We start from the raw sequence: 12,345 nt of genomic DNA, 5'->3' as shown, positions 1-12,345 counted from the left end.
AAGGCGGCGCGGGAGCGCGGGCCGGTGAGTGGGGGGCACGTGGTGCGGCCGGGGGGGGCACCGGGGGTCGTGCCGGGGCGCGGGGGGGGCGGTGGGGCTGGGAGGGGCGTGGGGGTGAACGGGACCCCCCCCCAGCGTCACCTCTGGCTCGTCCCGGGCTTCACTGGGCGGGGGTTTACCCGGAGCGGGGGGGGGCGCGTCTCTCAGCCCCTCAACACGTGTGTGTGCGTGTGTCCCCCCCCCCCGCCAGGAGCTGCGGCGCCATGTGCTCCTTAGCGCTGTTCCCCCCCCCGCCGCCCCCCGGCGACATCACCCTCTACGAGTTCAACAACGCTTTGGTTTGCGGCCGCATCTCGGAGCTCCCGCTGCCCTTCCAGAGCCGGGTGAGCCCCCCCCCGGGCCCAGGGAACCCCCCCTCCTGCGGGGGGTGTCACCGCTTTGTCCCCCCCCCCCACCCCAGGTCACCCTCAGGCTCCCGGCTCCCCCCCCACCCGGGGTGTTTCCCCATCTTTGTGCCCTTTCTTATCGCTGTTTGCGTTCTGCCAGCGGGGGGGCTGCCCCCAGCGCCCCCCCAGCTCACTCTCCAGCTCCGCAGGTGGCCGAGCTGCCCGTGCCCACCCTGCCCAGGGAGACCCTCAAGGCCCCCGGCCGCCTGGAGCCCAGCGCCCGCCCAGCCTTCATCCACCACCGCGAAGCCCTTTGGAAACGCTGCCTCAGCGCATGGTGGGTGCAGCCCCCCCAGAACCTGCCCTGGGGCCCGATCGCTTCCTATCTGTCAATAAATCCCCACGGGGAGCGGCTGGAAAAGGGGCTGGGGGTGTTGGTGACGGCGGCTGAACGTGAGCCAAGGTGGCCACCGGCATCCTGGCTCGTGCCAGCGCTGGTGTGGCCAGCGGGACCAGGGCGGCAGCCGTCCTGCGCCGGGCACTGGGGGGGCCAAACCGCGGATCCTGCGGGCGGTTTTGGGACCCTCACACCAAGAGCTCGAGGTGCTGGAGCGAGTTGAGAGAACGGAACGGAGCTGGGGAAGGAGGTTGAGGGTGGAAATTTGGGGTGATTTCCTCCCCAAAGGGCATTGCCCAGGCTGCCCAGGGCGGTGCTGGAGTCGCCATCCCTGGGGGGGTTTAAAAAGTGTTTGGATGAGGTTCGGGGACACGGGTTAGTGCTGGAGTTGGGTTATGGTTGGACTCGATCCTGAGGGTCTCTGCCAACCGAAACGATTCTGTGATGCTGGGGAAACTGGGGTGATGCTGGGGAAACTGGGGTGATGCTGGGAAACACCTTATAGAAGAGGAAACGGCCCCAAGTTGCGCCAGGGGAGGCTGAGGGTGGAAATTTGGGGTGATTTCTTCCCCAAAGGGCTGTGGGGCATTGACCAGGCTGCCCAGGGCGGTGCTGGAGTCGCCATCCCTGGGGGGGTCGGACAGACGAGGTTCTTGGGGACACCGGGCTCGGCGTCCCCGTCACGCGGGGGCTGGCGGGCGTTTTTCCGCAGGCGGGACGTGGGGCTGTGCGGGCTGCTCGCGGAGGTGGCCGCTGCCGAGGACGAGGGTGAGTCCGGGATGTCCATGGGGACCGAGACGTCCTCGATGTCCCCAGTCCCTGATGTCCCCGATGTCCCCCGTCCCCCCAGGGCCGCGGTGGCTGAACACGACGTCGCGGTTCCTGCTGGCCCTGTGCCGCTGGCTCTCCTCGCTGCACGGCTCCTTCTTCCCACACCTCTCCGTGAGTCTTTTTGGGGGTTAAACCCTCGTGCTCGGGAAAGGGGGGACGATGTGACACCCACCCCGCGCTGGGGGGGCTGGTTTGGGTGGGGGGTGGGACCTTCCCAGCTGAAAACACAGCGAAATGTTCCTCCTGAAGCACCGTGGGTTTCCTTCACCTAAGTGGGGAGAATGGGCACTGGGAAAGGCAAAAACGGGACCAAAATCGAGGTGGGGGGAGAGGAAAGGGGGGTTTGGGTCTGGGGGGGCCGTCACTGCTCAGCACTGACTCTCCTCCCCGCAGCTCAGCACCGAGGACATGATCGCGACGTTCTCCCAGGCTGTGGATTGGTGAGTCCTGCGGTGCCAAAGCGCCGTGCCGGGGGGGCTGTGACACCCCGCGAAACGTCACCGCTGCGTCCCCATCCCTGTCCCCCCGCCAGGGCCGGCTGCACCGTCCGCGCCTTCGCCTGGCACCCCCACACCAGCAAGTTCGCCGCGGCTCTTCTGGACGACTCCGTCCGGGTCTATAACTCCAGCAGGTGAGGGCTGGGGGGGCCGGTACCCCCTGCTCCCCGGTTCACCCCCCCAGCACGGCCCCAGGGCTCCCCCAGCCCCTCGCTGCCCCACCGTTCGCTGGGGCTTTGCTGTCGCCGGCACCGTCTGTCCCCAGAGCCTCTTGCTGGGGATGTCCCCAAAAATCTCTGCTGTTCCTTACGCCTCGTATTTTCTCCCCCCCCCCGGCCCTGCAGCCCCCAGGACAAGCCGAGAACACAGACCTGGCAGAGCAGCCTCTCGGGTGTCCCCAAGTCCCCTTGGTCCCCAGGTCCCCCTGTTCCCTCCCCAGGAGAAGCCCCTGGGCTGGTCCTGCCGCCCTCCCCGTGTCCCCCCCCGAGCTGGGATTTCAAGCCACCAAGTGCCACCTCCCAGCTGCTGGTGTCACCTGGCTGGGGTCTGTGTCCCCAAAGCCGTGCGGGTGGCAGTGGGACACGTCCCCCCCTCCTCCCACTCGAGCTGGAGAGGGGACACCAGGAGATGGCCCGTGGCCACCTCGGGCTGCGTGGGGACTCTCGATTCCCCATTGTCCCCTTTGTCACCCGTCGCTCCTCTCCGGCAGCGTCACCGTCCCCTCGCTGAAGCATCGCCTGCAGCGGAACGTGGCGGCCGTGGCCTGGAAGCCGCTCTGCGCCTCCATCCTCGCCGTCGCCTGCCAGAGCTGCGTCCTGCTGTGGCACCTGGACCCCACCTCCCTCTCCACCAGGTGACAACCCGCGCTTGTCCCCGCACGGGGGGGGTCGAGCCCCGTGGGGTTCACACACGGACCCGGCGCTGGCTCTCGGTGGCCCGTGGGCCACCAGCCGTGGGGGTTTCTCTGTGTCCGTCCCCGCAGACCCTCGTCCGGCTGCGCCCAGGTGTTGTCCTACCCCGGTCACAGCCCTGTCACCAGCCTGGCCTGGGCTCCCGGGGGGCAGCTGCTGCTCTCGGCGTCCCCGGCCGACACGGCCATGCTGGTGAGCCCGAGGCGGGTGGCTCGGGTCCCCGCGTCCTCCTCGTCCCTTCCTTGGGTCCCTGTGTCCTCATCCTCCTCCTCGTTCAGGTCCCAGTGTCATCAACGTTCTCCTTGTGCCCTCCTCAGGTCCCCGTGTCCTTGTCCTCCTCATTTAGCTCCCAGTGTCCTCATCATCCTCCTTGTCTCTGTGTCCCCATCTTCCTCCTCGTTCAGGTCCCCGTGTCCCCATCCGCCTTCTTGTCCCCTCCTCGGGTCCCCGTGTCCCCATCCGCCCCTCGTCCCCTCCTCGGGTCCCCGTGTCCCCATCCGCCCCTCGTCCCCTCCTCGGGTCCCCGTGTCCCCATCCGCCCCTCGTCCCCTCCTCGGGTCCCCGTGTCCCCATCCGCCCCTCGTCCCCTCCTCGGGTCCCCGTGTCCCCATCCGCCCCTCGTCCCCTCCTCGGGTCCCCGTGTCCCCATCCGCCCCTCGTCCCCTCCTCGGGTCCCCGTGTCCCCATCCGCCCCTCGTCCCCTCCTCGGGTCCCCGTGTCCCCATCCGCCCCTCGTCCCCTCCTCGGGTCCCCGTGTCCCCATCCGCCCCTCGTCCCCTCCTCGGGTCCCCGTGTCCCCATCCGCCCCTCGTCCCCTCCTCGGGTCCCCGTGTCCCCATCCGCCCCTCGTCCCCTCCTCGGGTCCCCGTGTCCCCATCCGCCCCTCGTCCCCTCCTCGGGTCCCCGTGTCCCCATCCGCCCCTCGTCCCCTCCTCGGGTCCCCGTGTCCCCATCCGCCCCTCGTCCCCTCCTCGGGTCCCCGTGTCCCCATCCGCCCCTCGTCCCCTCCCGCAGGTGTGGGACGTCTCCACCGAAAGCTGCGTCCAGCTGCCGTGGTTCGGGGGCGGCGGCGTCACCTACTTGTCCTGGTCACCGGACGGCAGCAAGGTCCTGGCGGCCACCCCCTCGGCCGTGTTCAGGTCAGCTCCCCCCTCCCACATATTTGATTTCAGCCCTTATTATTGTTTTTAATTAGAACCACAGAATCATTTCGGTTGGACAAGACCTTTAAGGTCATCAAGTCCAGCCATTAATAATCTTGATATACAGCTGCTGGAAGGATGATGCCTGATGCCAACAGAGGGTGGTGGCTATTTTATGTAACTCATATTGGTTATTTAATTTTGTTTTATTTTATTCATTTTATTAATTTTGTTTTATTCTATTTATTTAAAATTTTATTTTGTTTATTTATTTTATTAATTTTTATTTGTTCCAAAACCGAGCAGATCTGGATTCTTTGCACCCCGACCTCCTGTACCTGATGGGGGGGCGTAAAACAGGGTCCGACGTCTCGCATTTTGTCCTAGAGCAGCAAATCTTAGGGGCGAACGCCCAGGAATTTCTCCCGCTGACTTCGGGCTCCGTCTCTTTTCCAGAGTGTGGGAGGCTCAGACATGGACGTGCGAGCGCTGGCCCACGATCACGGGACGCTGCCAGGTCAGATGCAGGGGTGGCATTTCCTACCTGCGTGGGGTAGACGTTGTTTCCCAGGGGGTAGACGTTGCTTCCCAGCGGGTAGATGTTGCTTCCCGGGGGTAGACGTTGCTTCCCGGGGTAATGTTGCCTCAAAGGGGTAGACGGTGCCTCCCAGAGCCCCCCAACCCTCCCGGGGTGGGTGCCGGGCGCTGACGGGGCCCCATGTCCTGCAGACGGGGTGCTGGAGCCCCGACGGCAGCCGCCTGCTCTTCTCAGTGCTGGGGGAATCCGTCATCTACTCCCTGTCCTTCTCGGAGCCCTGCGGTGAGTCTGTCCTCCCACCCATTTTCTTTGCTTTTTCGTTGTGGCCCGATGGGATTTTTCTCTTCTTGGCTGCGTTTTGCAGCAAAGTCTCCACGGGGTTGGGTTTTTCCTCCTCGCGTTGCTTCTTGCTCCCAGTTCTGATCTTACCGTCAAAAAAACCCTTTAAATGTTCACGTGGGGTTTTTTTCCGTGGAGGCGGCTGGTGCTGATGTTTGTGGAGGGGAAACCTCCCCCATCGCATACCCAGGAGTGTTGTCCTTAAATCAGAGTTTTTCACCCCAGTGTGTGTGCAAACGAGCCAATTCTACACACAGAGATGAAACATTGGTTTTATTAGAGTTGTGCGAGTCTGGATGTTGGATCAAACCAGCATCCCAAAGTCTCAATCATTTATATAAAATCTTATCGTTCTATACACACCCTCAGGACAGTCCTGTAGGGCTAATTAGTTACAATATTTGCATACAAGGTAAATTAAATAACATTTTTACTGCACAAGCTCAGTGAATAGGGGTTTTCTCCTAGTGGCCTTCAACGAGGAGCTGTATTTTTATATTAAAACAATATTCTAATGAACAAAATTGGCTTTAGGTTAAGCACATCCACAAAAATTGGCACTAATCACTCGATAATCAACTGTCTGTGGTTCAGTTCTCAATTGCGGGGTAGGTTTTGTTCTACAATTAAAAGTTAATTGCTAGATATCTCATTATTCATCTAATATTAATTTTCTAGTAGGCCTTAGGGTTGGGTCTTGTGGCCTGTTGGTACCAGGCTCCTCCGCAGCCGCTCTAAGGAACAGCGATCGATTCCATGTCACTTTTTTGGGACTAAAAAATGGGATTTAGGGCAGGGAGACGACCCAGGCGGGAATTCTGGCAGGAACCGGGATGTAACCGGGGGCTTTTTGTTCCAGGGGAGATGCAGGGGCAGGTGGGAGGCTCCAAAACAGCCTCTGTGGTGGCAGATCTGTCCGAAACAACCTTCGAGACGCTCTATGGGGAGGAGAGGTGCGTCTGGTGACACCAGGGGGTCCGTGTCTGTGTGTCTCCCCTGCTGTGGGACACGGGGGGATCTGGGTGCCACTTGTGCCTGTTTCCAGGATCGGAGGAGAAATACACTCCATGGCGTGGGATCCCACTGGGGAGAGATTAGCGGTGATCGTCAGAGGTGAGAGCCACCCCCCAGTGCAAGATTTGCCCCAAATCCCCCTTTCTGCGGGGAAAAAGGGCACAAACCCCCGCCTCGCTCAAACCCTTCTTGGCCAACCCCCCCCGAGAGCTCGGAGCTGGATTTAAATCCCCAAAAGGGCTTTAAAAGCCGCGTTCCGGGACCCTGCGCACCTCAGGGTGAGGAAGACACGGGTGGCGGCCACTGTCGTGTCCCACCCCCCAAAACCCCAACCTGTGTCCCCTGTCCCTGGGCCAAGGGACATCCCGGTGGCTTCTCCATCCCCTTAGGACAGCCCGATGCTCCCGGCAGCCAGACGGTCATTGCCGTGTTTCGCACCCGCAACAGCCCCGTGTTCGAGCTCCTGCCCTGGTACGTCACAGTTCATTTCAGGTTGATATCTGTGTTGGTTTTGGGGTGATCTTGGGGGGTTTCATCCCAGCGATCCCCCGGGGCCCAGCAGAGAAGACGCTGCCACCCTGCACTCCCGCTTTGGCCGTTTTACCCCAAAACCAGTTGCGTTTTGGCCGTCTTATCCATTATCCGCCTGGAAACGCTTTGCTCTGCGCCGCCCTTGCCCGGCGCGTCCCCAAACGTCTTCATGTCACCAATGTCACCACAAGTGACACCGCAACAGCGCGTTTTGCCGTGACCGCGGTTTGTCTTCTCCCTGGCAGCGGGTTCCTGCGCGGCGAGCGGGACGCGCAGCCCCAGCTCATCGCCTTCCAGCCGTGCTTCGAGAAGGGCGCCCTCCTGACCGTGGTGAGAGCTGGCCCCGGGGGTGGTGGCACTTTTCGGGTGTTCCGGTCACTGTCCCTGAGCGGGATCCATTTGGTGGCTGAGTGGGTGGGGTGGGAAACCCCCTCCGTGTCCCCATGGGGAGGGGATGGGAGGAAAGTGTCCTTGGTGAGATGATGGGGAGGACAAGACTGTGACACTTGGACTCTTGTCCTTTGCTATGTCCTCACCTGCTTCCTCATGTCTTCCTCCTCCTCCTCCTCGCGTCCTCTTTTCCCTCCTCCCGTCCTCCTCTTCCTCCGCCTGGTGTCGTCCTCCTCCTCGCATCCCCTTTCGTCCTCCACCTCGCGTCCCCTTTCGTCCTCCTCCTCTCCTTCCTCCCATCCTTCTCTTCCTCCCGCAGTGCTGGTCCACAGGGAAGATCAGCCACGTCCCCTTCTTCTTCGTCAGCGGCCACGTCCCCCGCGCCAGCCCCGGCCGCAGCCCCGCGGTGGCCGTGAGCAGCGGCAGCGGACGGGAGCAGCAGCTCTTCTCGGAGCTGTGACAACCTCACCAGCATCTTCCTCTTCTTCCTCCATCCTCCTCCTCCTGGGACACGTGTGGCCTCAGGTGTCTCCGGTACCTCTGCAGGGGTTGCCGCATGGATTAAATCTGGTTCTTTTTCTCAGCATCTTCGCGCTTCGCTCTTTGCTGGTCGGGGCTGGAGAAGAGAAGCTGAGAGGGACCTTATTGATGTGATAAATGGGCAGAACGAGAGGAAACGGCCTCAAGTTGCGCCAGGGGAGGCTGAGGGTGGAAATTTGGGGTGATTTCTTCCCCAAAGGGCTGTGGGGTATTGAACAGGCTGCCCAGGGCAGTGCTGGAGTCACTATCCCTGGAGGGTTGAACAGACGAGGTTCTTGGGGACATTTTAGTGCCAGCGTTGGGGTAACGGTTAGACTCGATCTTTACAGTCTCTTCCATCCAAAATAATTATATGATAAAAACTCTAGGACCATAAAACCCAAAACCCTGGGCCCCCCAGCCCTGAGCAGGATTAATGGTGAAGCCGGGGGGGGGTGCGCGGTTAAAACCCAGGATTACATGTGGTTAATCCCGGGATTACGCTGCCATCACTCCACTAAAGCATAGAGATGATGGGGGGGCGGGGGTGGGCATTAACCCCCCAGGTCTGCAACCATCCCCAAGACCCCCCTAAAATCCCCCTAAAAAAGGCACAACCTGACCCGGGGCAGGGAAAACCCCCGTGGTGACACAAGGCACAAGGACACAGTGATAACGAGGGGGTACGAACCCATTTCCAGGCGCTGAGGTGGGTCTGGGGGGGTTCACCCTCCCAGGGGCTCCTCAGAGGACGGTGCTGAGCGTCTCATCTTCCTCCTCCTCCTCCTCCCTGGGGGGGGCCGTTTCGCAGGGCAGCGCTCGCAGGTACTGGAGGTGCAGCCGGGTCCGCGCTCGGCTCCTCCGCACGAACCGTCCCACACAGAGCAGGACGGTGACGAGCCAGCCCCCCATGGCCACCAGCCCCGCCACGTCCGGCACCCGCCCGGCCCCCCCTGGCGTCTCAGTGCGGTTGCTGCTGGGGGGCAGCAGCCGGCGGGGGCAGCCGGGTGGTCCCCAGGGTGTCCCCATTGCCTGGTGACAGGCGGCTGGGAGCAATGGGGGGGACTCAGTGTCCCCCCCCGCCTTGTGGTGACAGATGGTGGGTTGGGGGGGCAGCAGGACGCCTGGGTTCCCCTCCCCATCTCCCAGGATGTGTGTGGGGAGTGACGCTTGTGCCCCAATTTGCGCCCCTTTCAATGTAGCTACGCACAGCCCCGTCCCCCCATCACACTCCACGGGCACCCTGACCCCCCCCAGCCCCGTTACCCGAGCAGGGAACGCACTGGAAACAGACTGGTTTTTACTGGGAACCCTTCAGCAGCAGATACATGCCAGGAATTGGGACAATCTCCAGAGAAATGGGTCCTGAAAGTCTCTTTTTTTTGTGCTCTGACTGGGGTGGCATCAGTTCAACACAGGGACTGGGACCAGTGAACCCCCGGGGGGAGCCTGATCCCCCCCCAGCCACACAGACAGCGCTGTCCCCATGTCCCACTGTTCAAGTGCTGAGCGGGGACGTTCTCAGCCACCCCACACCAGGTCCCTTTCGGGGTGATGCTGACGGGGGGGGTGTCACCCGCTCTGTGCGCCGCCCCCGTCCCGCAGCGCCAGCGTCCTCCGCGCCATCTCCAGAGCCCCCTCCCGCGTGCGGTTCCCTCCGGTGAAGCCGCTGGTGTGGACGAAGACACAGCCGGGGACACCGGCGACGAGGGACAGCGGCTCGTCCCGCAGCCCGCGCCAGGGCTCGGGGAGTGGGAGCCTGCGGGGGGGGCCGGCAGGTGACAAAGAGCCCCCGGCGGGACGTCAGCGAGGGGAGGGGACGCGGCGGCGGGGGCTCACCGGCTCTGGAAGGTGTGTGGCCCCGAGGGGACGCTCTGCACTCGCCACTGCCCCGCGCCGTCGGGGTAAAGCACCAGCTGGAGGGGGTCGGGCAGCGCCAGCTCCTGCTCCAGGCGGAAAACGTGCTCCTTCCAGGGACAGCCTCCCCCCGGCAGCTCCAGCACCACCCCGCTGGCGTCCACCTGGGGGGGGACATGGTGGGGACATGGGGGTGCTGCCCACGCTGCCCCCGTGCCACCCCCTGCCTCAGTTTCCCTGCCCCCCGCCTCGGTTTCCCAACTGCACCCACGGGTGCCTGGTGCAGGGGGCTGCGGGGGGGGCTTGGGGGGGACAAGGTGGGGGCACGGCCATATGTAAGGCTATAGGGGCACAGGATGGGGGGCACAGCCATATATAAGTATATGAGGCACAGGAGCGAGAGAGCATGACCATATTTAAGGCTATAGGGGCACAAGACGGAGGGCACAGTCATACATGAGTATATAGGGGTACGGGGGCGGTACACAGCCATATATAAGGATATAGGGGCACAGGAGTGGGGGGCACAGCCATACATGAGTATATAGGGCTACGGGGGGGTCCACAGCCATACATAACGATATAGGGGCACGGGGTGGGGGTGGGGGCACGACCATATTTAAGGCTATAGGGGCACAGGACGGGGGGGCATGGCCATACATGAGTATATAGGGATACGGGGGGGGTGCCTGGCCATACATGAGGCTATAGGAACACGGGGGGGCTGCACAGCCATACGGAAGGACAGGACCCAGGCTCCCCCCATCCCACAGCCCCCCCAAGACCCTCCAGCCCCCCCAGTTCAGTACCTGGAAGCGTTTCCGCACGGCCTCCTCCACCAGCGCGCGCGCCGGCAGCCACGCGCCGTGGTAATAATCCAGCCGCTCCATGAACTCGCCCCCCACCAGCTCCGTCGCCCGTTTAAACCCCGCCTGGGGACAGGGGACACTCAGCGCTGTCCCCAAGCTGGAGGGTGTGTCCCCCTGCACCCCGTTTTCCCGTTCCCCACCTCGGGGTCCGGTTGGGGGTCGTTCCAGCGGGGGTTGAGGTGGGCAACGCGGGCGCTGAGGGTGGTGGTGACGGCGTAGCGGGGCTCGCCCTCCGCCTGCGCGATGCCGTTGTCGATGGCGTCGATCTCCTCCACGAAGTTCTCGTACAGCTGGGGACAGCGGGGGACACGGTGGGGGACACGGCGAGGGACACGGCGGGGGTCCAGCCACATGGGAACAAACTGGTCCCCAATTTTATGGGGTCTTTGGTGGGGTGACAACTCACCAAGGGGATGCCTCAGGGAAAGGTGTACGGCACTGAGTGGGGATTGAGCCCCTCCAGGGGACCCTGAGAGGGACAGGGGACACAAAGGGTGGCCCCTGGGGACCCCAAGGGGACTGTGGACCTAAGAGTGGCCGCTGGGTGGGAACTGGGGCCCCCAAGGGGGACAGGGGACCCAAAGGGTGCCCTCTGGGGACCCCGAGGGGACTGGGGACATAAGGGTGGCCCCTGGGTGCATCTGGGGATCCTAAAGAGGGACGGGGGACAAGAACAGTGTCACCTGGGTGGGACCAGGGACCCCCAAGAAGGACAGCGGACCCAAAGGGTGGCCCCTGGGGACCACAATGGGGAATCTAGGACCCCAAGAGCTGTCCCTGGGTAACCCCAAAGGGGGACAGAACACCTAAGGGTGTCCCCAAGGAGGACGCCAGGACTCCAGGGTGGGGACACCGTGCAGTTAGAGCCCCCCCAGGCCCCCCCTCCCTGGTACCTTATCGTAAAGCACTGTCACTACGGGCCCGTCCTCTGGCTGCCCCAGGAGCCCCGCCAGGATTTGGGAGCCGAAGTGACAATAAACCAGCCCGGCGCTGCTCAGCTTCGTAGTCCAGGGCTTGTTGGGCCGGAGGCTCCGCATGGACTCACTGAAGGACCTAGGGGGGCCACAGGGTCAGCCCGAGGGACCCCCGGCACCCAGGGGACCCCACGTTTGGCGTGGGGGGGTGTCTCACCTCTGGTGATGGTCGTAGCGGTGTCGCTTGGGGTCGTATTCGCCCCCGACATCCACCACAACGTCGCACTGGGCCAGGAGCTGGGGGTCTCGTGTGCGCAGAATCTCAGCGTCCTGGGGGGGGGAGGCGGGGGGGAGGGTGGGGGGCCTAGGGAGGCCCCAGGAGTGAGCAGGGACCCCCCTGAGAGGTGCTCCTGGGGCCCCAAGGAGGGACCAAAAACTTAAGGGTGACCCCAGGTGGGACTGGGGACCCCGAAAGGGACCTAAGGGTGACCCCTGGGGACCCCCAGGCGTGACTGGGGAACTAAGGGTGGCCCTTGGGTGCAACTGGGGACCCCCAAGAGGAACAAGGGACCCAAAGGGTGGTCCCTGGATGCGTCTGGGGACTCCAAGGGTGGCCCCCGGGTGGGAACAGGCACCCCCAGATGTGAGTGGGAACCCCGAAGCTGGTCCCCGGCTGTGAGTGGTGACCCTGAGGAGGGGCTGGGGACCAAAGGGCGGCCCCTGGGGGGGGACCAGGGACCCCCAAGTGGGCTCTGGTGACCTAAGAGCGGCCCCAGGTGCCACTGGGGACCCCGAGAGCTGCCCCCGGGTAACGGGGAAGCCCGAAGGGGGACGGGGCACCCGAGGGAAGCCCCGAGGAGGGACCCTGGAAGGCGCCGCCCGGTTGCAAGGGGAGGCCCGAACAGGCCGCAAGCCCCGTCCCACCGCACGGTGCCGTACCCGGTACTGGGGCAGGAGGCGCAGCAGGTAACACGCCAGCACCTCGTCGCAGTGGAAGGTGCCGTCGTGGGTGCCGATGCGGGGGGCGGGCTCGGGCCGCGGCCGCTTGGGGCCGATCACGGCCCCGATCCCGGTCCCGGGGCTCCCGGCGGCGGCCATGAGGCCACCGGCGCGCGCGGCGACGCGCATCGCACTGCGCATGCGTGACCACGCCCCTCCACACCGCGCATGCGTGGGCACGCCTCCATGAGCAGTATTTCCCGCCCACCTT

General features: G+C 63.8%; 2 protein-coding genes across 2 annotated transcripts; one reads left to right on the top strand and one right to left on the bottom strand.

Moving 5' to 3' along the window:
• On the top strand, positions 1-7,515 carry AAAS (aladin WD repeat nucleoporin). The gene is made up of 17 exons (XM_065654350.1): positions 1-24; positions 251-383; positions 596-723; positions 1,496-1,551; positions 1,634-1,725; positions 2,008-2,054; positions 2,147-2,245; positions 2,821-2,964; positions 3,094-3,214; positions 4,037-4,161; positions 4,621-4,681; positions 4,894-4,984; positions 5,901-5,994; positions 6,087-6,154; positions 6,445-6,526; positions 6,832-6,916; positions 7,296-7,515. The coding sequence occupies exons 2-17, from the start codon at positions 264-266 to the stop codon at positions 7,434-7,436; spliced, it is 1,554 nt and encodes a 517-aa protein (XP_065510422.1). The 5' UTR covers positions 1-24; positions 251-263; the 3' UTR covers positions 7,437-7,515.
• A 1,257-nt stretch (positions 7,516-8,772) lies between these two features.
• MYG1 (MYG1 exonuclease) lies at positions 8,773-12,275 on the bottom strand. The gene is made up of 7 exons (XM_065654352.1): positions 12,075-12,275; positions 11,353-11,465; positions 11,115-11,274; positions 10,362-10,511; positions 10,162-10,284; positions 9,335-9,516; positions 8,773-9,254 (listed from the first exon to the last, which is right to left on the bottom strand). Exons 1-7 carry the CDS (start codon positions 12,273-12,275, stop codon positions 9,068-9,070), a joined length of 1,116 nt encoding a protein of 371 aa, XP_065510424.1. The 3' UTR covers positions 8,773-9,067.
• Positions 12,276-12,345: the final 70 nt, after the last annotated feature.

The sequence above is a fragment of the Caloenas nicobarica genome, chromosome 33 (assembly GCF_036013445.1).
Source record: "Caloenas nicobarica isolate bCalNic1 chromosome 33, bCalNic1.hap1, whole genome shotgun sequence".
NCBI classification, from domain to species: Eukaryota; Metazoa; Chordata; class Aves; order Columbiformes; family Columbidae; genus Caloenas; species Caloenas nicobarica.
This window is presented reverse-complemented; position numbering and strand designations above follow the sequence as displayed.